The sequence below is a fragment of the Balaenoptera musculus genome, chromosome 8 (genome assembly GCF_009873245.2).
Source record: "Balaenoptera musculus isolate JJ_BM4_2016_0621 chromosome 8, mBalMus1.pri.v3, whole genome shotgun sequence".
Taxonomy (NCBI): domain Eukaryota; kingdom Metazoa; phylum Chordata; class Mammalia; order Artiodactyla; family Balaenopteridae; genus Balaenoptera; species Balaenoptera musculus.
In genome coordinates this window covers 45,583,169-45,607,955 of record NC_045792.1, presented here as the reverse complement: position 1 = coordinate 45,607,955, position 24,787 = coordinate 45,583,169, and the positions used below count along the sequence as shown (strand labels likewise).

The window sequence follows — 24,787 nt, the reverse complement described above, 5'->3', positions numbered from 1 at the left end:
CGTCACCATACAACTGTTCTTATAAAATTCACTATAACCCATGTTTGCCTATTTCTCAGCATAAAAAAAAAAAGCTGAAAATTTCATGACAAATGACTTTCTTGAAAGGCATAATATCTTCCGAGATAAAAATCTGCTTTATAAGATGTCAAAATTGAAGATATTACTTTTTTTAACTTAAAAATTCCATGTAAATTATGCAATAATATTAAAGAAAAAAACACCAGTTTGAATCTAAAAATCCAAGCTTTGGCCATTAAAAATTGTTGTTGATCTGAAAACAACACTTTTTCAGAACTATGCAGGAGAATAGGGAAGGAATTTGGTACATTTATTTAAATTCCAAAACAAAGTTATTTGAGTTGTTCAAAAGTCATCAACCGATTAGCTCTTCTATTAGAAGTTGACAGGATCACAACTTATTCTACACAGTTAGTTACGGATTTATTTCCCCTAAATATAGGCTTTAAGTATTTCTCAATACAAGACATTTTGATAAACAGATCTCCGCTGCTAGAGAATTTGGAAACAATTAATTTGACACAACATATATTGTACATAGTACTTACAGTGGGTTTTAATTTAGTTCTGCTTTTATGTACCAACTTCAATAACACTAATCATAAAAGACTAAGAATAAAAACAGTTGATTCTTTCATGCAAATATCTGTATTTAGGTAGATAGATAATATCAAATATATTTTCAAAATCCACATTCTGTCTATGGATGGATGTCTGAAGAGTTCCTCAAATTTGAAAGAATGTATCTTTCACTTGGTTTGTTATGGTAAGGTAATACAAATCTTAAATGGTCCAGACAAGTAGCAGGGAAAATTTAACCACCTTTCTCCCTTCAATTTACAATACCACCCTTTCACCAATTTCCCTTTTGCTACAGTGATAAATGCTCCCCAAGTAGCCTTCTACCCAACCAAAATGCTACTACTTTGAAGACTACTATTTTTAGGGTATGATCCTTGCCTAAAGACAATTTTTCCCACCGAAGGTGGGGGGATGGTTCAGGCGGTAATGCGAGCGATGGGAGCTTACTCGTCCACCGCTCACCTCCTGTTGTGCGGCCTGGGTCCTGCTAGGCCAGGAATCCTGGTCTAGCAGGACTGGGGACCCCTGCTATATTGGATACCTTCCAGAATGACTGGGATTGGCCAGTGAGGAGAAGGCATGTCTGTTTTTAGTTCTTTCTATTCCTTTAAAGTTCATTTCTCCCTATTAGAGCTCTTCTCTGACTCCACTTATTTGACAGTCTATCCTAAGTGCTATTCATTTCCAAAATGCGTCGAACAGTAATGATGGGGATGCTAATTCCACCAATCACTAAAATTCTGCTCTAGGCTCTCCTTCCAACACTCCCATGCATGGCTGAATCCACTTCCATGTGCTAGGACTGTACTGTAACAGGATGAAGTGACATCAGAATAACCAAAGGATCCAGAACCAAATTCTAGATTCACTATTTTACCATTATGACTTCAAGCATGTTAATTAGCCACTCAGTTTCAATTTTGCCATTTTAAAAACAGGGATAGCAGTAATTAATTTTCACAACAAAATATACTGTAAGACAACATACTTAGAGTACCTTACAAGCTTTAAAGCACGATTAAATATTAGATATCATTCGTTTTACTTAGTATCATATTTTACTGGTGAGTTTTCCCTCATTTTAGTAGACTATTCCTCCATCACTTTTCCAATACAATACTATGAAACCACCTCAAATTCAAGAACATCTGCAAAACCTTCTTTAGAATGTTTATAAAGCCCAACTTCTTCCACTGAGAAGTGTTAACCAGTTACTTGCACTGGATCATAAGAGGGGCAAAATTTTTATACATAGGGATTTCTTCATACTTTATAACAAAGTTCTTTCACATCCTTAGTCTTTTGATTTTGTATTACAATAGCCTTGTGACAAGGCAAGGGATGCTTTCTTATTTCCATTGTAAAGATTTAAATACTTGCTTACCTTGCCTACCTAAAGTAACACAAACTAGTAGCTGTGCTGGAATTAGAGTCTTTAAAACAGTATTTTCCACTAGAGGAATGGATGAAGATCTATACATATTTTCCTCTCAATTCTCTCTCTCTTCATTTCACATGGTTTGAGTCTTGCCTTCACCTTCTCTAATTATTCTAAAATTCACACATTTCTTTTTAGCCCTCACAAATCTAATTACTAGCACAGACAGTAACCACATCTTATCTAGTATAGTATATTCTGCTCTTTAGCATCCTCGTTTTCATTCTGACTACAATAAACTGAAGCTGACAAGGTATAAGGAAGGAACCATATCATTCAACTGAAGTTCACAAGGAATGGGTTTAAAGAGTTTTGGCATCCCCATCTCCAAGTGACTCAGAAACTGCAAGCCTTAATTTATAAGCAAGGTTTAAAAAGCCAAGAATGTTACAAAACAAAGTCAACTCACCAGATTTTAGGTGAGTAGGGCTTACATGATTTTACATGAGAGGAACACATAAGGCAGTTTTCCAGTCATCTGCCAGAGATGTAATCATTCCCAATTCTAAGTAATAGGAGAAGAGGTAAACTATGTTAAAAAGGGCCTCAAAAACTACCATACCTTCTGGTTGGTCACTGGCTAAGTTAGGAAAACCTAACTCTGATGAAGAAAGTCAAAGAAAAGGCACTTCTAGATTAAGTCTACAAGCCCAAGGATAGGAAGCAGCTTAAGCTTGTCTTAAAAAGGTTTCCAGGGCTTCCCTGGTGGCGCAGCGGTTGAGAATCTGCCTGCTAATGCAGGGGACACGGGTTCGAGCCCTGGTCTGGGAAGATCCCACATGCCGCGGAGCAACTAGGCCCGTGAGCCACAACTACTGAGCCTGTGCGTCTGGAGCCTGTGCTCCGCAACAAGAGAGGCCGCAATAGTGAAAAGGCTCGCGCACCGCGATGAAGAGTGGACCCCGTTTGCCGCAACTAAAGGAAGCCCTCGCACAGAAACGAAGACCCAACACAGCCAAAAAAAAAAAAAGAACCCTCAAGATCAATAAAAGAAAAAAAAAAAAGGTTTCCAGCTCCGGATCGGAAGAAACGGTTTTCTCCCAGCAGTTAAACAAGGAGTGTCTCAGCCTCTTCAGCTGCTTTATAAATATCAATAACTTTCTAACTTAGCTGCCAGTTGCAACTCTGCAACTAATTTCTTTTTCTGTAACTGATTTTTAAGTCAGTACTTATGGTTGTTGTTTACTGCCACTCAGCTATGTTTATGCAGTGTTTCTGGGATGTGCTACAGAAATCACCTGCAAATAATGCCTTGGTCCACTCTAGGTCACCAATTCAAAACATTTTGCAAGAATATGAAGAACAAAAATAAAGGAGGGTTTATACCATACCATGCCTAAAATCTCATACTGAATTAATACCTAACACAAATTCCAAACCTGATAACTAATACGCAATTACATAGTTCTGTGAAAAGTTACAAAAGTTAATGCTGAGAAAAGAAAAATAAAAAAGGAAATACTGCCTGCTAAACCTTAACTTCTCAGTCATTGAAAAGCTGGTGTTACTTCTAAAAAGAAATGTACAAATGGGAATAAGGATAATGTGGTTATACCTTCCAGATCTGAAAACTGAAGACAATGTGATCATGTAAAGAACAAACCAGATCTCTCCTCCTTGAGTTTCATACCAAGAGATCAAATGCAGCTACACTGTAACCCTCTTGGATATGCAGTTCTTAAAAACAAATTCACTGTAGAGCAATCCATTCAATTTTGTATTTATACCAATAAATCTTCACACAGGCCTTATAAATCAAAACCAGACCCATTTCCCCACATCTCATCTGAAATAAAGCTAGTAACTGCAATTAGTGAGATGTTTTGTTTTCTAGTCACCTAATATAAATGCTACACATTTCCAAAATCTTGCCCCTCCCTCCCCAAAAATGCTACCTGAAGATAGATAAACTTAGCAGTTAAAAAAGATACCAACAAATATTAAAACAAGTTTCCTAGGTATAATTCATATTGTATACAACTAAAGATTATTCTAAATGATATCAATAAGTTGCTTACTTAAAGTCACAAAAGGTAAAAAGACTGCCAAAAAGACAGATAGCTCACACTGTATTTGACAAGTTAACTCAAAACTAGAACTACACATACATGTACCTGCAAGTAAAACTTTTTTTTTTTTTTTGGCTGCGCTGCCCGGCTTGTGGGATTTTAGTTCCCTGACTGAACCCGGGCCCTCGCCAGTGAGAGCGTGGAGTCCTAACCACTGGACCGCCAGGGAATTCCCTGATCTTCTCTTAGTGGTGGTCCTAAGTACACAAAAGGTTGCAGGCCAAAAAAGAGTAGGCAGCTATACTCGGAAAAACGGATGTGGTGTTGGTCTGTTACAAGTTCTAGCATTAATAAGTAGACATATGCAACCCCCATCCACAATATATATCCATAGTATACATATACTTCAAGAAACAGTCTCCCCAACAAATAAATGATCTTTGAAACAAAAATAACGCTTAATTTCTATGGTTCTATGAAATTAAAATAAGGGATAAAAATAAGGTGTGAGGCATTAATTCACAAATTCATCACTTAACCAAATAATTTTAAATTACTGTGCAAATGAACACAAGGGGATGGATTAGTGATGCTCCATTATATACCCTCAACTGATCTCCCATTATAACCAACAGCCAATAAAAGCAAGACAATCGCCAGTGTAGATCATTTAGTCTGTGGCAATAGTTAAGGGACCACCACCATCACCGCTTTTCAGGTATCAAATTCATAATCCTAGCATGAACACTATGAACTTATCAGGTGAACCAACTAGCTAAAGACCAAGATCATATCTGAATATTTGCAATAAAGATTCTGTCCAGGAAATTCACATTTAAAAAATAAAACAAAAAACTGTTGACTAAATAGTTCATTCACCAGCCCAGTATATTAAGTCCATTATCTTCATCAAAGATTTATTAAATATTTACTAAGATATTATTATGCACCAGGCATTCATTATATTCTAGGTATTGAGGATACCAAGACAAAGCAGAGTCCCTGTTTTCAGGAGAAATAAACATGCTCAGGATGCTCTGAGAGTTAAAAAAAAAAAAAAAAAAAAGAAAAAGAAAACAGAAAAAAGAAAATGCCTCTGCAGAGGGATAGAGGAGCAATTTGATTACAACTGCTACTGAAGGCTTGACAGATATGGCTCATCTGACCAACCAGGGAAGGGGGAAGAGGGGAGAAGAGTACTGTTCTCCCTCACCAAATAAGAGCATCCAACTCAAACATACGTGCCCCAAGGGGGCAAACATGAAAGGAAGATAAACATCCTGTGGTCCACCTGGCTGACTGAAGTGAAAAATTCAGAAAAGAAAGCATTTGAAACATGGTTGGAAAGGCTAATAGGAAGTATTTTATTATCAAGTATTTTAATATTTTACATAATTCACATATTTTTAATAAGATAGAAGAAAATTCACATTTTTGTTGGCCATTTTCTCCTAAAACAAAGTCACAGAAAACAATGCTACCCCTCCCTCCCAATGACAGTAAAATATGTAAGTTAAAATTGTTTTTCAAGGAAAGATGATATATTGGTAGGTGAGCTACTCTAATTAATGGAGAATGAAGCAAAAGCTCATAAAGAAACCATGCTTAATCTTAGTTTCCAAAGCACCAAGCCAAGAACAAAAAAGCTAAAGGGGCACAAATATAGCATCACAGAATAGCAGAGCAGGGAGGCAATTTAGAAAATAAGCGGGCTTCCCTGGTGGCGCAGTGGTTGAGAATCTGCCTGCCAATGCAGGGGACACGGGTTCGAGCCCTGGTCTGGGAAGATCCCACATGCCGCGGAGCAACTAGGCCCGTGAGCCACAATTACTGAGCCTGCGCGTCTGGAGCCTGTGCTCCGCAACAAGAGAGGCCGCGATCGTGAGAGGCCTGCGCACCGCGATGAAGAGTGGCCCCCGCTTGCCGCAACTAGAGAAAGCCCTCGCACAGAAACGAAGACCCAACACAGCCATAAATAAATAAATAAAATAAAATAAAAAGAAAGAAAATAAGCAATTTAAGTGAGTAAGGGATTTTCCTAAGGTCATATGGAGCTGGGGCCAGCACATCACATTCCAGTTCAGGGCTTATTCCTCTAAAAGCATAAGAAGTATAAGAAGTTGCTGTTTCCAAATGTAATCTTACATATTTACAGAAATTATATTTCTCAAAGAAAGGCTTTCTCCTAACTATATCCCATTCCCTAAAAGTTCTCTGTGAGCTAAGAGATTGCCCAGATTGCCTGACTTCCACTCAAGGTTCTTCATTGCCATTTAAGTGCTAAATTTATTCTCTATTTCCTTTTATTAGTAATGTTTCCTTTATGTATCTGTATAATAGAGCTAATAAGACTACATATTCAATAGGTTTTTTTATAAAGATTAACTGTGTTAATGCATGTCAAGTGCTTAAGACAGAAAGGATTCTTTAAATCTGAGCTATTATCCCCACCATGCAGGTTGTGTCCTTAAAAAAAACTGATTTGATCAGATTTTGTGCAGCACTGAAGACTGAAAGAGTTTCCTTAAACTTTAATAAAATCTCTATCTTCAGATCAAAATTAGGAATATATTATTACTGTTTAGAAGACTTCTTCAATAATTCATTCCTGTGCAATCTATAGACTCAGAAATCCCCAAAACCTTAGATATTGCCACTATTAATACAGTCTATAACCAAGTTAATATGAGATATAAAATCTCATTCTCAGCTTCAAGATCAGCAAAACTTCTTGCCTTCCCTATTTTAACACTGGCAGCAGAAAACAGAGTGCAACTTTGAAAATCAGCTCTAACTATGGTTCAACTTTACCTACAGCAGCCAAAAGCTACCAGGAGATGAGATATATCTAAAAGTCATATGATTAAAATCCATACTCCCTCCACAATCTCACCTCAGACAACTGCTCCAACTATATCTCTCCTTACGCCTAACCTGTCCTTCCTCTGGCCTCAAAGCACCCCATTTACCATCTCCAGTTAAACAGATTCCTTTGTTCCCCAAGCACAGTTCCAGCTTTCCTACCCACAAATGTTTGCTCAATGCTCTTTCCTCCACCTGAAATGCCTACTGCTCCTCCCTAATTATCATTTAAGGTCCATTTCTCCCCCTTATCGAAAGCAGTTATCTCTCTCTCTCCTCTAATTTTCAATGACATCTGATCTGAGCTTATCTCACACTGTCTGGTAATACAACTATCTGTATATGTCATCTTCCTTACTAGACTGAGGACATGATCAGCAATTTCACTTTTAGATTTCTCAAAAATCTCAACACGGTAACTTGTTTATATAATAGACACTCAATATGCAATTGCTAATGAGTATATTAATTTCCACTAGACTAATAAAGTCTTGTTTGGTAGAAATCAGGCTTTAAAAACCTAAAGAAACTAATAATTAATGTATCCTTTGTAGATAAATTGATAGCAATTGTTAAACCACATAAATCAAACATGCCCCCAAGAACCTTATCAAACTTTTCCTCTTCACGCTGACCATCGTCAGATGATAAGATAGTTTGTGTTTAGGTTCATTCATAAATTTGGAACTCAAAAAAACTTCACTTGCACCCAAGCCCACAAAAGCCATGAGATCAGTGTACCTGATTTTATGTATTCAGTGAGCCAAACCACCACGTATAACAACATTCAGAAGTACAACTTCAGATGCCAAAGCTCATCTAGCCCCCTGCACAAATGGCAACAGGATTGTAGATTCCTATCTTCCTTCCCTTTCAATAACCCTACCACAAATTACCAGGAAAAAGGAAAGCGTACTTCTCCAGTTCCGTAACACTGGCATCTAAAGCTAGGAAAGCAGCTAATAAATGGAAGCAAAGGGGATCCTAAAATCAGGATCTGGGGAGAAGAGACCAGTCTATCAAGATAACTCCTGTCCTTACAAGACATTTAAGGGCTCTCTCTCCAACCTCATCTCCCTCTTACTCTCATTAACACTTTACATTCCACCATACAGCACTACTTAAAGTTTTCCCCAAACACATCAAAATGCTTTCTTGCCTTTGTGTCCCTAAATGTGCTAATCTATTTAGGAGGAATCCCTTTGTCCATCTGGCAAATCACTGTTCATCCTTAAAATTCCTGTTACCTCCTCTACAAAGCTGTCATTAACTCCTTCAAAATTACTCCAGCCCCTACTTTGATACTTTATGTAAATAATATTACACATTTATCTCAATTATTACAATTATTTGTTTACACTTTCAACATCAGATCTCATGTTCCTTTTAGAGTAACGATTAAGTGGCATTCATTTTTACATTACTTTCTAGACCTTGATCACTTTTCCTTAGCACCCCATTTAATGCTTCTAACCAGGGTTTTTGCCAGCACTGTTCAATTCAACAGAACTCAATCTCAGAACCTTCACCCCATATTCTTGCTCATAGAACAAGCAAAAGATTTTAATACAGTTTCCTAGATAATTTCACTAAAATAACGTGAAATTTTAAAAAAAGATTTGCTCTTATAATTCTCTTTTTTCCACTCAGGCCTTCTCCAAGAAATATAAAGTCACACAAAATAATAAACTCTTGAGTCTGTAGGTACACAAATGAATTAAGATTTATCTATATTACACATTCAAAAAAAATTAATTTGGATTTCCATAGGCAATTCTCCACAGAGCCCTAAGACCAGGACAAAAAGGGCATAGGTGAAGTAGGTAGTAGGAAGAAGCCAATCAAGGTCAACATCCAGTTCATTCATCATAGCCTATTAAAGACATATACTTCATTTCTATCTTTCTTTGCACTTTACAAGTTTTGCCAATATCTTATAACAAAAAACACAAGCATTTAGCAAATAAGGCCTATAGCATTCTGCTCTCAGGTGTGAACTATCACAGATAACACAAAGTCTAAAATCAAAGACTGCCTGGAATTCACTTACAACAACCATACATTAGCAAATAATACTCATAATAACAGGGGAAAAAAAGAAAACAAAAGCAGAAGAAACATTTGAAATCAAATATACCAATATTAAGTAGGTCCTGGAATAAAAAATATTTTAAGTGTGTCAAACTACCCTAATTGTATATAATCTAACTCTGGAAATTTACTTAACTTCCATAATTCCTCACATTTTCAACCAATAAAGAATAAAAATTTACTTCATCATGGAAACAGAAAGAAGTTTAAACAAACAACTACTACTTACAGCAAAGGCATTAATTACCCCTACAGTAATCTTTCTCTTCCTTTATGGAAAAAATCCTAAAACGTTCTCTGATAACACATTAGAAACCCCTCATGAAAATTTCATCCCTCCTTCATTCTTTCAGCATCTTTTTATTACATACTTGCTATATGCTCTATTTAGCACAGTAAAGAGGACACACAAGGGTTTTCTGTAACCACTTCTAATTATAGAAGCTATACGTACCCCAATGCCCACTGCAGCACTATTTACAATAGCCAGGACATGGAAACAACCTAAATGTCCAACGACAGATGAAGGGATAAAGAAGATGTGGTACATATATACAATGGAATATTACTCAGCCATAAGAAGGAACGAAGCTGGGTCATTTGTAGAGATGTAGATGGACCTAGAATCTGTCATACAGAGTGAAGTAAGCCAGAAGGAGAAAAACAAATACCGTATATTAACGTATATATGTGGAATCTAGAAAAATGGTAGAGATGAACCTATTTGTAGGGCAGGAATAGAGACACAGACGTAGAGAACAGACATATGGACACAGGGTGGGAAGTGGAGGGTGGGACAAATTGGGAGATTAGTTTTGACATAAATACACTACCAAGTGTAAAATAGATAGCTAGCGGGAACCTGCTGTATAGCACAGGGAGCTCAGCTCCATGCTCTGCAACGACCTAGATGGGTGGGATGGGGGGGTGGGTGGGAGGGAGGTCCAAGAGGCGGGATATAGGTATACATATAGTTGATTCACTTCATTGTACAGCAAAAACTAATACAACATTGTAAAGCAATTTTACTCCAATAAAAAAAAGAAGTACAAGTCATTATGGAGAAGTACAAGATACTATGGAAACATACACACCATTCTGTGTAGACAAAAATAACTGCTTATTGATACTCATGCAACTATGTATTATCTCTTCACACATTTAAACTATACTGAGAACTTAAAAAAAAAAAGTTTGTTGGATTAATTAGTCCATCCAGTTGAAAAATGTTTGACTCGAATTTTCCATAGTCAATGAACTATTACCAGTACTGGAGAATGCCATCAAGGAAAATTTTTTCTCCCTCACTAACCTCTATTTCCACATTACACAGAGGTAGCAGAGCTGTACCCCATCCATGTAAACCTCAAAAGAAGGGGAAAAACGCAAATATCCTTCATTTTCCTTAACGTCACCTTGTGTCCACACACCCTACATAAAATTTAACTCAAAGTTGATCAAACCTAAAAGAGCTAAAACTCTTAGGAGTAGGTGAGGTGTAAATCTGCGTAACCTTGGATTAGCCAATGGTTTCTTAAGATACTATACCAAAAGCACAAATATTCAAAGAAAATATAGACAAACTGAACTTCAAAATTAAAGACTTTTGTGCATCAAAGGACACTATCATTTATTAAAAAAATTATAAATCACTATGTTGTATACGTGGAACTAATATTGTAAATCAACTATACTTTGATTTTTAAAAGGGCGGGGGGGGGCTTCCCTGGTGGCGCAGTGCTTGAGAATCTGCCTGCCAATGCAGGGGACACGGGTTCGAGCCCTGGTCTGGGAAGACCCCCCATGCCGCGGAGCAACTGGGCCCGTGAGCCACAATTACTGAGCCTGCGCGTCTGGAGCCTGTGCTCCGCAACAAGAGAGGCCGTGATAATGAGAGGCCCGCGCACTGCGATGAAGTGGCCCCCACTTGCCACAACTAGAGAAAGCCCTCGCACAGAAACGAAGACCCAACACAGCCATAAATAAATAAATAAAATAAACCCAAAGTTTAAAAAAAAAAAAAGGGGGCAGGGGGAACACTATCAAAAAAGTGGAAAGACAAGACACAGGATGGGAAAAAATATTTTCAAGTCATATAAGGATCTAGTATCCAGAATATGTAAAGAACTCTTCCAGCATTCCAAATAATAAAGAACCAAACTTAAAATGGGCAAAGGATCTGAACAGACATTTTTTCAAAGATATACAAATGGTCAATAAGCTCAACATTATTAACAAGATGTTTAACATCATTAGTCATTAGGGAAATGCAAAGCAAAATCATGATATATACTATATATACATATTTAACTAGGATGACTACGATGAAAAAAAAATTTTTTAAATACCCTGAAAATAACAAGTGTTAGCAAGAATATGGAGAAACTGAAACCTTTATACATTGTTGTTGGGAATGTAAAATGGTGCAGCTCCTGTGGAAAACAGTCTGGTAATTCCTCAAAAAGTTAACATATACCCACCATATGACCCAGAAATTCTTCTCCTTGGTACATACCCAAGAGAACTGAAAACACATGTTAACACAAACACTTCTATACAGATGTTCACAGCAATACTATTCTTCCTGGATTTAAAGGGATAAACAACCCAAGTGTCCATCAATGGATGAATGAGCAAAATGTGGTATATCCATACAAGGGAATATTATTAGGTTATAAATAGAATGAAGTATTGTTACATGCTACAACATAAATAAACCTTGAAAACATTATGCTAAGTGAAAAAAGCCAGGCATGAAAGGCCATGTATTGTATGATTCTACTCATATGAAATGTCCAGAATAGGAAAATCCATAGACAAAGTAGATTACCGGTTGCCAGGGAATGAGGGTGGAGAGATGGGGGAGTGACTGCTAACAGATAGGTGGTTTCTTTTTGGGGTGGGGGGAAACGTTCTGGAATTAGATACTGGAGATGGTTGCACACAACACTGTGAATATATTTTATGTTATGTGAACTACATCTCAATTTAAAGATTGCATTAAAAAAATCACTTTGCCTCACAATCCCTCTTTTCACATTAGCTTTGGATTAAACGACAGTATCTCAAAATCAGTCAGTACCATGCATGATAATAAATTTCTGCAAACAATTGTTTCTAATACACCAAAAAGGTCGGCAAATCCTCTCCGGTGTGAATACCACCCTATTTACTTTTTGGTATATACTTGAATCACGATAAGATTTTTGCATATTAGATGTACTTAAAATGTTACATTTGTATTTCTCAAGCTTCCACAGGATAACTAACTCTATTACCAGCACATAAAAATTTTAACATACATACACGCACATACACCATGACCCTTGTTCTCAGAGCTTATAAATCACATGAGGAGATCTATAATCAGCAGAAACATGTACATTAAAATACAGCAACTGAGTATACCCTATGAAAGTCACTTGTAAAGTATACCTGCAATCTTTAGTGAGGGAAGAAGTTTGGAAAGCATATCTAGCTTCCTCAACCACTACTTGAAAGAAATGTCCCTTGAGTAAAATCAGGGCCCCTAGCAAGCTTTCAAGTACTAAGTTTACGACTATAAATACCAGCACCGTTTCAGTAATCACTGCTGGAATTCCAAGCATTCAGAGAAGACTTGCAGCAACTCCTACCAGCCCCTGGAATGAACTGATGATCTGGATTTAGTGGTCTTACTATCATGGCCATCACTACTTACCACTCCAACCTTTGCTTACCCTACAAGGCTTCGTTCTAAAACGGTCATTTCTTTTCTTTTGCATCTTGACGTTATCTATTACGTGTACTTTAGGCCATCACTACTACTACTCCAACCTTTGCTTCATACCTCACAAGGCTTAACTCTGAAACAGTCATTTCTTTTCTTTTGCATTTTGACATTATCTATTAAGTGTACTTTATCCTTCCTTATATCTAAAGTGAGGCTGCCATACAGTTATATACTGGAGGCACCCTACACATAGACTATAATGTGATCAGCACCTCCTAGAGTTGTACAAGGAAGCAGCTCTGATAAACATTTCAAATCTAATTCTGGTCCCCTGTTTAATTCTTAAAATTAATTTCTACTTTTAAGACCATATCCTCAAAAACATGCATTTGAATATAGTTTTCAAACTGAGTTGCTGTAACCAAGAAACTTTTTTTCTTTGCTATAACAATACTTTGGAAAAACCACATAATATCTAAACAAAACTAAACCTCAATGCCTCATGGGTGCCATGAAACATAGCAATTTGTTATAATCTTTTTTATCAATGCTACTGAATGACTTCATATATAATTTTGTAACCAGGTGATTACCATTCACTGCAACTAAGATAATGGCTATAAAAACATTATTAAAATATCTACTGGGGCTTCCCTGGTGGCGCAGTGGTTGAGAGTTTGCCTGCCAATGCAGGGGACACGGGTTCGAGCCCTGGTCTGGGAAGATCCCACATGCCACGGAGCAACTGGGCCCATGAGCCACAATTACTGAGCCTGCGCGTCTGGAGCCTGTGCTCCGCAACAAGAGAGGCTGCCATAGTGAGAGGCCCGCGCACCGCGATGAAGAGTGGCCCCCGCTTGCCGCAACTAGAGAAAGCCCTCGCATAAATAAATAAAATTAAAAAAAAAAAAAAAAATATCTACTGGAATAGATCTCTACGGTGTGTCCATACGTTGTTCATGGAATAGCCTGAGCTGTGGCAGGAGATTATGTGTAATCATTCAATACTTACTGGGCACCCAAAGGGTCACTGATTAGGTACTTTGAGAAGAGACATAGAATAGTACAAAAAAGAACAGTTACTATTCACAGAGAAAACACCCATGAACCCAATATATATATAAAAGCATAATACTAAGTACAGTTTAAGCAAAAAAAAAAAAAAAAATAGATATATATATATGTAAACTTTAAATGGTGATAATAACGTTGGACTGACAGAACCAGGGGGAGTTATTCAGTAATGTCTTTATGAAAGAGGTTACTTTAAATGTGAATGTTAACAAAAGCAAGTTAGCTTAAAGAAGGTTTAAAAGGAAGGATGCATCTGTACTGACAGAGAGGTGAAGATATTTTGTGTCCAAGGAATGGGATTTGCAAAGGCTGGCTAATAGTTTGAGGGTCAAGAACTTATTTTGGCTCAACTGGTACCTAACCTGCTTGGCTGAAAAGAAATAGCTTAGATATATTTAAAACAAAACAAAACAAAACAGTTGAGGAAAAATAGATCAAGAGTCTCAATTAATGATGGACTCTATCAAGGCCTTTTAGGAAAAATTACATTATTACTGTTAGAGACTCTTTTTGCCCCCCAGCAGTCTCCTTTCCAAGTCACACAGCACATTCTTTCCAATCTACTCAACAGTATGACATAATCAAAAGATCACATCACATCTCTTGATCAGTCCTACAATGATTGGGCCACTGTTACACATCAAATCAAATCAAAATTACTCTGAGAATTTAAAGGACCACTTACATCTAGTTTCTCTCTAAGTATTCTTTTCTCCCCTCTTCTATACACCCTTCCTTAGAGTTGCATTTTTTTACTCTCAGAACCTTTACAATCTTAAAAATTGAAGACCCCAAAGAGCTTTTGCTTATGTGGTTTTTCTCTATTGGTATTTACTGTGTTAGAAATTAAAACTGAGAAATTCTTAAATACTAATTCATTTTAAAATAATAAAATTCATCATACGTTAGCATTATTCATAAAAAATAACTGTATTTTCCAAAACCAAAATTTAGAACAGTGGCATTGTTTCACATTTTTTCCAAAACTCTTTACTATCTGGCTTAATAGAAAACAGTTAGATTTTCATATCTGCTACTACATTCAATTTGTTGCAGTATCACATAGCCTCTGGAAAACTCCACTGTACAATAGTGGAAGAATGAAAATGGAAAAGGAAAATAATGTCTCAGCATATGAATATAGTTTCGATTTCACAAATACGCTGAAAGGGTCTTGGGGACTCCCAGGAATCCCAGGATCACACTTTAAGAAACAGCCATGAATAGATAAACATGGTCTATTCATTCTCTAGAATAGAAAAAGCATTACATTAAAAGTTACACTAAGGTGAAAGCCAGACCTGATGCTAGACTACCTGGATTCAAATCCCAGTTCTCCTCTTCCTGGCAATGTGACCTTGTGCAAATTACTAAACTCAGTGCCTTAGTTTCCTCTTCAGTAAAATGGTGATAATAATAAAATCTCTTGGACTTCGCTGGTGGCACAGTGGTTAAGAATCTGCCTACCAATGTAGGGGACACAGGTTCGAGCCCTGGTCCAGGAAGATTCCACATGCCGCGGAGCAACTACTACTGAGCCTGCACTCTAGAGCTCGCGAGCCGCAGCGACTGAGCCCACATGCCACAACTACTGAAGCCCGTGCACCTAGAGCCCGTGCTCTGCAACAAGAGAAGCCACTGCAATGAGAAGCCCACGTTCTGCAACGAAGAACAGCCCCCGCTCGCTGCAACTAGAGAAAGTATGCGCGCAGCAACGAAGACCCAACACAGCCAAAAATAAATAAATAAATTTAAAAATAATAATAAAATCTCTCACAAAGTTGTTGAAAGGAATAAACAAGTTTATAAATGCAAAGTGTTCAGTAATGTGAGTGCCCAGCACAAAGTAAGCATAAATAAACAGTTATTAAATAAATATAAACACAACCTAGGCATAAACACAAAAAACACGTCTAGCTGTGAGTATTGCCACTATATTCTAATGTAACTTGAGAAATCCTTAATATTCTGATAACCTGGCAAATTACAATTCTGAACATAATTTTTAATACAAAGGTTTAAGTTCATTAAAATTCCCTTTTAAAGGAATATCATTAGTAAATTGTAACTGCCTACAAACAATTCTCCATGAAAAGAACCATATACACAGTGAATATACAAAATTCTGAAAGATCAAATCCAAAAATTTCAATTCTCTAGAGAAATATATAAAGCCATTTAACTGGGAACATACTGAGACAGAACACAAAGTAACGGAAATGCCACTTCAGCCACCAAAAGAACAGGAAAAGCAAATATTAAGCCTTTACTTTGAAAATCTAACCCTACTTCTTCTTGGTAGGGCTCCAACCTCTTGCCAAGAAGTCTTTAAGTTTATTTTACTTGCTTCTTTGACTTTAAGGGCAAAATCACGGAACTAAGCACTTTGAAACTGAAGAAAACAGAAGAGACTTTCTATGTATTAGGGTGAACTTTCACATTAAATATTCTAAATGATAATCAGAGTCAAAATAAACTATTTTATTCAAATTAAAGCAATTCTGATGACTAATTAAAATCAATTATTTTAAACAAACTGGTGAACTTTCACATTATTTAAATTAAAGCAATTCTGATTAATTAAAATAAATTAAACAATGTATTTTTAAAACATCTAGGGAATTCCCTGGCGGTCCAGTGGTTAGGACTCCATGCTTCCACTAAAGGGGGCATGGGTTCAATCCCTGATCAGGAAACTAAGATCCCGCAAGCTGTGCGGCACGGCCAAAAAAAGTAAAAAATAGGGACTTCCCTGGTGGCGCAGTGGTTAAGAATCCACCTGCCAATGCAGGGGACACGGGTTCGAGCCCTGGTCCAGGAAGATCCCACATGCCGTGGAGCAACTAAGCCCGTGCACCACAACTACTGAGCCTGCACTCTAGAGCCCGCAAGCCACAACTACTAAGCCCGGGTGCCGCAACTACTGAATCCTGCATGCCTAGAGCCTGTGCTCCTCAACAAGAGAAGCCACCACAAAGAGAAGCCCACACACCGCAACAAAGAGTAGCCCCCGCTCACTGCAACTAGAGAAAAGTCCGCGCACAGCAACGAAGACCCAACACAGCCAAAAATAAATAAATAAATAATAAATAAAGTTTTTTAAAATTTAAAAAGTAAAGTGGAAGAGCTTAAAAAAGTTAAAAAAAAATCTAATTAAATATCATATAAGTGCTTTACAACTCAAATGAGAGAAAAAAAGCAAGTCACTTCATAATGAAGTTTCACTTCTTACTTTTCAGTTGAAATTAAATTCTAAGACATCTTTAAAAATTATTCAGATATATAAAATATATAAACATAAAAAGCACTGCTACAAGGATAAAAAATAGATGACTAAAGTCTAAACGTATTTCTTAAAGTAACAAGTCCACCAGTGAAGCCTAATTACTTTACAAAGATATTTTAGAATTAATTTGCTAGTTACAAATAAGGCAGCTACTGAAATGGCTATAGGTAAAATTCTCTTCAGGGTTTCTCTTTTAAAATACATACTATTCATAAACATAACTAAATATGTCAAGGAGGAAAAACTTACATTTGTGGAGTTCTACTATATACCTCCTGCATTTGACATAAGTAGTCAAATCTTACTATTACCACTTTGATGACTCAATTACCGTTTTTTTTGTATTTCAGAACTATTAAAGTAGTAAGGGACAGAATAGGTCAAATAATGAAAATGAAAATATAAATCATACGATTAATTCTTATGGGAAAGAACAGTAAGCCCAAACATAACTATGAAATAATTGTCCATTTGGAAAGCCCCAGTTACCTTATTTCTAAACAAGCGCCATCTAGGGGCAGATCTTCTACTTACTATCTTCCTCACAGGTACCTTCTTGCAAATCAGATCCCAGTTACCAGATTTATTCTTGACAATATGCAAACTAAGCACCCACTGGATATCATTAACTAAGACATTAAAAATCAATAATTTGCTTCGAAAGATAATTATTTTGGCTGCATGTCAATATTTTATATGTATTTTCAATGGTTATACAAAACACGAACCCATATACAAATTCCACCCTCTACATATTCAAAACATTCACAAATTCTTACTTTAAAAAAAAATGTTTCCACAATTAAAATTAAGCAGAGTCTAGAGCCAGTACACAACACACAAATACCCACACTGTATCTACCTTAGAGATATGCTTATAACGGATACTTAATAAGAACATGATCTTGATTTTGTTGTACAGAATGTAAGGCAGATGGTGGCTGGAATGAAGTGTCCCTTGAAATTAACTGGAAAAAATATGGATAAAAAAGTGAAAACATTAGAGCCATTAACATAATATTTCATCTCAGTGAAACATGCCCCAACATAAATGCCCAAGGAAAGTAAACAAGTATAGAAAAAAGTGTTCTTGTCAAAAAAACAAGAGTAAAGGTTGTGAAATCAGGTAAGAATGTTTCTACTCTAAGAATTTATAAATTTTAAAACTCTGTTCTGTCTGTACTTCAACCAATAACGTTTTAAGTATTCTATACCCTCTTTAAATTTAGTTAGAGATGACCTTCTATGCATATGACTTGCCTCTCCCATAGCTATGAGAAAGGATTAAATTAGATAATGGTTAATAAGTGCCTGGCAAACTGAAGTCCTTCAAATACAAGGCTGCTATTCTTCTATCTTGATTATGGCCATTAGAGGCCTGAAGTTAAATGCAAACCATGTTTATTTTTAAAAATGTGTTTCAGGTTTGACAACTCTTTTCACACTAGGGACACTACTTAACATTATTATCTACTGACCCCTGTAAGCAAAGCAAAAGCTCTTTCTTAAACAAGTATACAATGTAGTATGAATTAAGCCATAATTCATGGATTACAATAATCATTTCCTAATATAGACAGACCTTGGCGAAGTACACAGAAACCACCTCCACACTCTAAAGGCTTATAGGAAAAAACAGTCTTAAGCGTATTTTTGTTAAATACTAATATTTAAAAAATGAAATCATTTTCATTAGGGTCAACTAATTAGGCAACAGTTTCTCAGTATATTAAATGGCACAACAGTACTAAGCCTTCACTAGAAAGAACAATTCCTAAAAGACGAAAAATTGTATCTGCATTAAAGACTTAACAGTCCATGATGTCAAAACCCAGAACTGTTTGTGAAAGCCTTTTCAATTTCCTCAAAGTATGTTAAAGTGTGTGGGGGAAGAAGGTCTTCACAAAAACCACTCATTGGTCAGACTTAAATTTATTTCATTAGTGAACTGGTTATAAGGGTGTTTTAAAAAACAATATAAGGAAAATAGTATTACTGTATTTTAAAAACCTCATAAAGTAGTGGCTCCTTATTCATACAGATTTTTTAAAAAAATCAAACATTACCAGGGATATTCAGGTTCTAAAGAAGTGGGAATTTATAAACACAGCAGTGGTAGAGAAAAAGACTACAAATGAGAGATTATCCATACCAAACTTAATCCCAGTTCTTATCTGCAGCAGCTTCCATTACAAGAGAAAAGGCTAACATAAAACCACAAGCCAAGTCTCACTCTCCTAAATTTACCTAGCCTATTTTCTGACCTTTTCCACAACGTGTTAGAACTGCAACATTTGAATTAAGACAAGAACCTTCAAAAAGACTTTTAAAAGCGGTATCTATTCGTGTTATAATTTATCATTTTGAAGGGAGAGATGAGGATAACAGTACACAAAGTCACAAGTAGTTTCTTCAACACCAAAAACAAACAACAAAACCAACCTAACAAAAGAATTAAAAGTTTTAGGGCAAACCATAGATTGGGTAGAGCAAGCCAAGTAGTCATTTGAAGAGAAGTAAATAGTAGAAATGTCTACTCCAAATATCAGACAATCAAAAAGGCACTTACGGCTTCATAATGTATTTAAAAAAACTTTCCATTTATAAATGTGTCACCATTTAAATATATTCTGAATTCTTTAAAACAGTCAAGGATTGATAGTTAACAAGCAGCCTCCATGAACCACACATCAAAAGAAGAACCAAGCAATAATGATGCTTTTTTAAACTTTTCCACAAGGAAGGAATAAGTCACAATGAATAATGGGTTTGTCTGTAGCAGTAACTTGTTCTAACAGTACTTCATGAGCAAAGTATCTTGGAAGAATTCACATTTTGTCCATTTTTTTTTAAAGCGCAAACCTTACGGCCGAAGTCCAAACGAGAACTCAAACCAGGACTCCCGTCAGTGAATTCCCTTTCAGGACATGCTCACTCTTGCTTCAAACAGTAAAGCAAAGTAACTTTCATGTAGGATGAAGTCAGTCAGGCTTATGTGTCCAGTAGCCATTTAAAAAAGGAACTTATCTATTACAATGCCTTTTTCCCTATGTTTCCCTGAAAAGTTTCAGGTCAAAGCTCCATTGAGTCAAAGCTTGAGTAATCCACTCATCTTTGTACCTTGAGGTAAAGGAGTGGAATAAAAAAGGAGGATATTACAGGTGGCTTCCAGGTTTGGAAAAAGTTGGGAGGAGTTAGCTCTAGTAATTGTAACTAAGTTAGTGAATGGTGTAATATCATGCGTGTAAGAAAAGCTAGTTCCTCAAAAGATAACCAGCATAAATTAAAACGGAGTCCAAACTCAAGACTCACCAAATATCTTTTTACCAGTTTTTTAAAGGATGTATGTTATTTGTAGATTTGATCATTAATCTATTTTGAATTCCAACAGTCTATGCTTCACTCAAGCTTCTGAATTCAAACCGCCAGGCTTAACAGCTCTAGGAACTGATACCTAAATCAGCAAACCCTTTTCCATACCTCCATTAGAAAAAAAAAGGGGGGGGGGGGGTGACTGACATTCACAAATTATCCCAGTCAAAAGCGTGAAAATACAATGATTAAACCCCACCAGAGGTGATTAAAAATCCCGACGTTCCACAAAGCTTTCCCCACACCAACGGAATCCCTTTACTTTCACGCCCACGAAGAAAGTAGTCAGGGGAAAAAAGTCGGCTATTGAGTATGATATTTACAATGAGACGAAGGAACTTAAGTGAAGCTACAGGGGCAAAGAAAGGTAACTCAAGGGCGGGGGGTGGGGGGAGGAAAGGTGGACGAGAAAACCGGGAAAGGAAGGGACAGAAGAGGCTAGTGGAGCAAAGGAAGTGGGAATCACTTCAAGGGAGGAGGCCCTCAGGGTTGCGGAGAAACAGGGATCCGGGCCCACGGAACCGGGCGTTTACGGAAACCCGAAGAAGGCTAGTGGGGAAACAATAGGGCGGTGAGGCCGGGAGCAAGCGGGGAGACGCTCAGGAGAGGGCGGCGAGGCAGCACGGGACGGGTGGGAAGAGCGAGCAGACAGAAGGCTGCAGCAGACAGAGGAGGCCGGGAGGTGAGGGGCTAGGTGGAGAGGCAAGTTGGCCGGCTGTGATGTGTATCGCGGAGCACCGGACAGAGAAGCCAGGGTCCCCTAGGAACTCGGAGGGGAGTGGCTTGTCAGGGATTTTTAGACAGGGAACGGAAGCCGTGAAGGCAGGTGTGATGGAAGCAAAAAGAACACAGCTCGGATGAGCACAGGACCCGCTGCGCCGGAGAAGACGCAGGGAAGGAAGAGGCAGCTGAAGCGGGGAAGAAAAGAGATGGGGAGAAGGACGCGGGTCGCGGGGGCCGCGGTCGGCTTCACTCACAGTCCAGGTGCTTTTTCTTGGGCCCCATGATCTCGTGGGTCGTGGCCTTGCATACTGTCTTGGACACGGCGGAGCCGGTGACACTGTGTTGGGCGGCGGTGATTCGGTCCGTCAAGCTCTGGCCGGACATCTCTGCGGCTCCTCCGCCACCCCTCCCGCTCGGCAGCCGGCGGGGACTGGGACCCCCAAGCGCCGGAGGACCCCCACCCCCCCTACCCCCACCGGCTCCTTCTCCGCCTGCCGGCCTGGGGCGGGGCTCAGGGCCGCGCGCTGCCACCCAGCCCGGAAAGAACCGGCTCTTGTCACCCGCGGGGTCAGGCACGATACCGGGCACTCCCCTGCCCCCGCCTCAGCTCAGCCCACCCCTTCCCTGGTCAGCTGAAGCCGGTCAGGGCAAAAGGGACAGGCAGCTGCAGGAAAATGGCGGCGCCAGGCTCCTCCTCGGAGCTTTCCGGGCTGCCCCGGGTCACGTGACTCGGGCACCGCCCCTCCTTCTCCGTCTCCCGCCCCTTTTCCCTTCTCTTTCCTCTTCGACGCAGGCCCTCCCTCGCTCGGCGAGGGAAGAGCGGGGAGGCGCCCGCGCGTTACGTGATGAAACCCGCCCGGCGGGCGCAACAGGAGGCTCCCCCGCGGGGGGCAGTGCGCGGCCCGCCGCGTCACGTGATGCTCCCTGCCAACAGGTCGCCCGAGGCTGGGCTCGCTGGGGTCACGGGGGGGGGGGCGGGGGGAGGCGAGGGGGGGGCGGAGCGAGGGACGTATGGCTTCACCCCTGCCTCTCGACAAGGGTGTCCTAGTGTCTGTGGTTGAAACCAACGGCTTCCCAAAGAGGAGGTGCAGCTACCTTCACAGCTCCCCCTGAGCAAGCGGGTGTCAGAGCTGCTTGGGCTTTCCTAGCAGAATCAAAAATGTGTTTAGGGAGGCCCCCAAAACCATCCTCCTGGCTTTAATGAAAAGGAAAAGGCTTCCGTCGGCCCATTTTCGGAGGCTGTCAGCAGGCCTCTCCCTACAGTGGGTATTGAAGCTCTCCCTGCTTACTTACCCCAGAAGGCTTGGGTTTTTTTTCCCCTTTTCTTGAGAGGCTTGGAAATGTCACCTGTTTTTATCTCTTCCCTGAAAACTTGACACATTGCTGCCAGTCTAAATTTGGATACTAATGGGCCAGTATGTTTTCTCTAGGGTGTCAAATAGGACAGGAAACACATAGCTTCACTGGAATTTGAAAAGGGAAGTAGTACGATGATGTCAACAGAGATTAGCTGACCCTACAAGGCTGACTGCTGTGGTGATTAAAGGTCCAGACCATAGAAGGAAGTGAGAGGGTAGTAAGTGGAGAAGTCCCATTCAGAGAATCCAGACATCACTACCTGCCATCTCCTCTGGTTTAGTCTTTGTTCTCTTTGGCCTCTTTTTCTCTTGAGTAAGCCAGATTTTCAGGGAAAGAAGACCCTTGAAACTGTCCTGTGGGCATTTTAGAGGAATTATTATATCCTGTGAATCTGTTCTATGAGATCCAGATCTATTTCACAAAGTCTTTTAAAATGTTAAAATGCCCCACTTTCAACACAAGTTTAAGGATAAATTTTAAAATCTCCATGAATGTTAAATTACCATGATAGTCCTATGTAATCTTGCTAGTTTCAAATGAAATGCTAACATACTCAGAAAGTCTGTGTACACCATCTGCCAGCGAAGTCCAAAATACTGTGCTTCAATCTGGTGACTCTCAAAAGATGCAAAGCTAATGGTTAACATTTTGTGTATCATCATGAATTTTATGGTCCCCTCCCATTCCCTTTCCCCCCTTTTTTTTCACTATGGCTGGTGAAAATTTGCAACACCATGCTTCTGCCAAGAACATAAAGTGCTTAAACCAGCAGGCTTCATCTTTGTCAAGCCAGCCCCAAATTTCTCAAAACTGTAATGACTTCCTTCAGTGCATCTGCAATCCATCTGCAGTTTGGTGCCCAGTTTGCTGCCCCGTGTCCATTGGGCCGTGGAGTTACCCAATTCTTAAGACATCCTTACTATTCTTCTGTGGGTTCCACTTAATAAGTTACCGGGTGGCCTGAGCCTCTGCATTAGTAGACCCCTGCTGAGGTCAACAGGAGCTAAATCAGTAGCTAAATATTTCATCTTTAGGGAAAATGTAAAAGTTATTCCTAAACACACAGAAGGCAACATGTATTTTTTGCACTAGGAAGGTATTTCACCATTACTTTTACCAAAGAGATTCTTACAAACCACCATTATTCAAATAACTGTAGACATGTTCACCTTATAAATAAACTAGCTTCTGTTAGAAATACAACTGTACTTTTTTTCAAGGGTATATTTTAGAGGTTTCTAAATATGTAAACAATTAGTGTCAATTAATTGTTAGGGTCCCCTAAATTAAAAAGTATATTGTAGAGAGGTGTGAGGTACAGGGGAGGGAACAACCGTTTTTTGAATGCTTTCTATGTACTAGGAACACTACATGAATTTTTTTCATTTAGTTCTCATTACTATAACTCTAAAAAGTATTGTGCCACTTAATACAGGGAAGAAAAAAGTCTTAGAGGTTAAATGCTTGTATAATTTTTCTCTATTGCTTAAAAAAAAAAAATTTAAGTCTTAGAAGTCCCAGAATCCCACAAATACTCAAGTGATGGAAGCAAGATTTAAAAACTCATCGTCTTTCCATTACTTTATCTAGATTCTTTAGGCAAGACTTGAAGCAACTACCATATATATTAAATTCATTCAACAAATACTTATTGCCTGCATACCCTGTGCTAGGCATTGCTAGGTGCTAAGATATAATAATGTGTGAGGCAAACATGGTCTCTGTTCTCAGAGTTCTTACACTATTTTAAATGGCAACAGAGGAGAAAAATAAGTGGGGAGAAGAAAATATGCTGCACCTGAAGAATCTTTATGATGTCTGTAACTTTAAGGTAAGAAAGTGAGGGAGAAAAAGAATATGGAAGAGGGGATTGATCAGAATATTTACCCTTTATTATTTCAGTTAAGCCCATTCCCAAATCCAAAGAGTCTACCAGTTCCCTATTCCCACTCTTCTTAGACATTAGGGTATAAACTTTTGACATTCTGTTAGCTAAGCTGACATAAACACCTTGGCAACCCCTTCCTCCCTCACCTTTCAATGTTTATGTTTCCTGATGCTTCCAAATCAGTTAGGTAAGGACTTTTCTTTGAATGTAGCTGAGTTCTCTTGGTAGAACCTCCAAGCAAGGACTTCACTTCCTTATTCAGACTCTCAGCATACACCCTTGTGATAATAATAATTACATGTAACTGTGTTGATTACTTACCCTATGCTAAGCACATTACATGCATTATCTCAGTTAAACCCTAAGACCA

General features: G+C 38.6%; 1 protein-coding gene and 1 long non-coding RNA gene across 20 annotated transcripts in view; one reads left to right on the top strand and one right to left on the bottom strand.

The window, feature by feature from the left end:
- The window catches only part of PICALM (phosphatidylinositol binding clathrin assembly protein), a 107,515-nt gene extending 85,691 nt beyond the window's left edge, over positions 1-21,824 (bottom strand). For 5 of the 18 annotated variants that reach the window (XM_036860473.1, XM_036860476.1, XM_036860475.1 and 2 more), the window contains exon 1: positions 21,425-21,821. In XM_036860473.1, coding sequence (XP_036716368.1) covers positions 21,425-21,554 — 130 coding nt within the window. In that variant the 5' untranslated portion in view covers positions 21,555-21,821. Of the gene's footprint in view, positions 1-21,424 lie in introns of all 18 variants that reach the window. The other 13 variants (XM_036860468.1, XM_036860471.1, XM_036860470.1 and 10 more) reach the window with 7 other exon arrangements.
- A 166-nt stretch (positions 21,825-21,990) lies between these two features.
- LOC118899187 overlaps positions 21,991-24,787 on the top strand; it is an 87,531-nt gene continuing 84,734 nt past the window's right edge. For both annotated transcript variants that reach the window (XR_005020901.1, XR_005020902.1), the window contains exon 1: positions 21,991-22,104. This is a non-coding gene — a long non-coding RNA (uncharacterized LOC118899187). The remainder of the gene's footprint in view (positions 22,105-24,787) is intronic.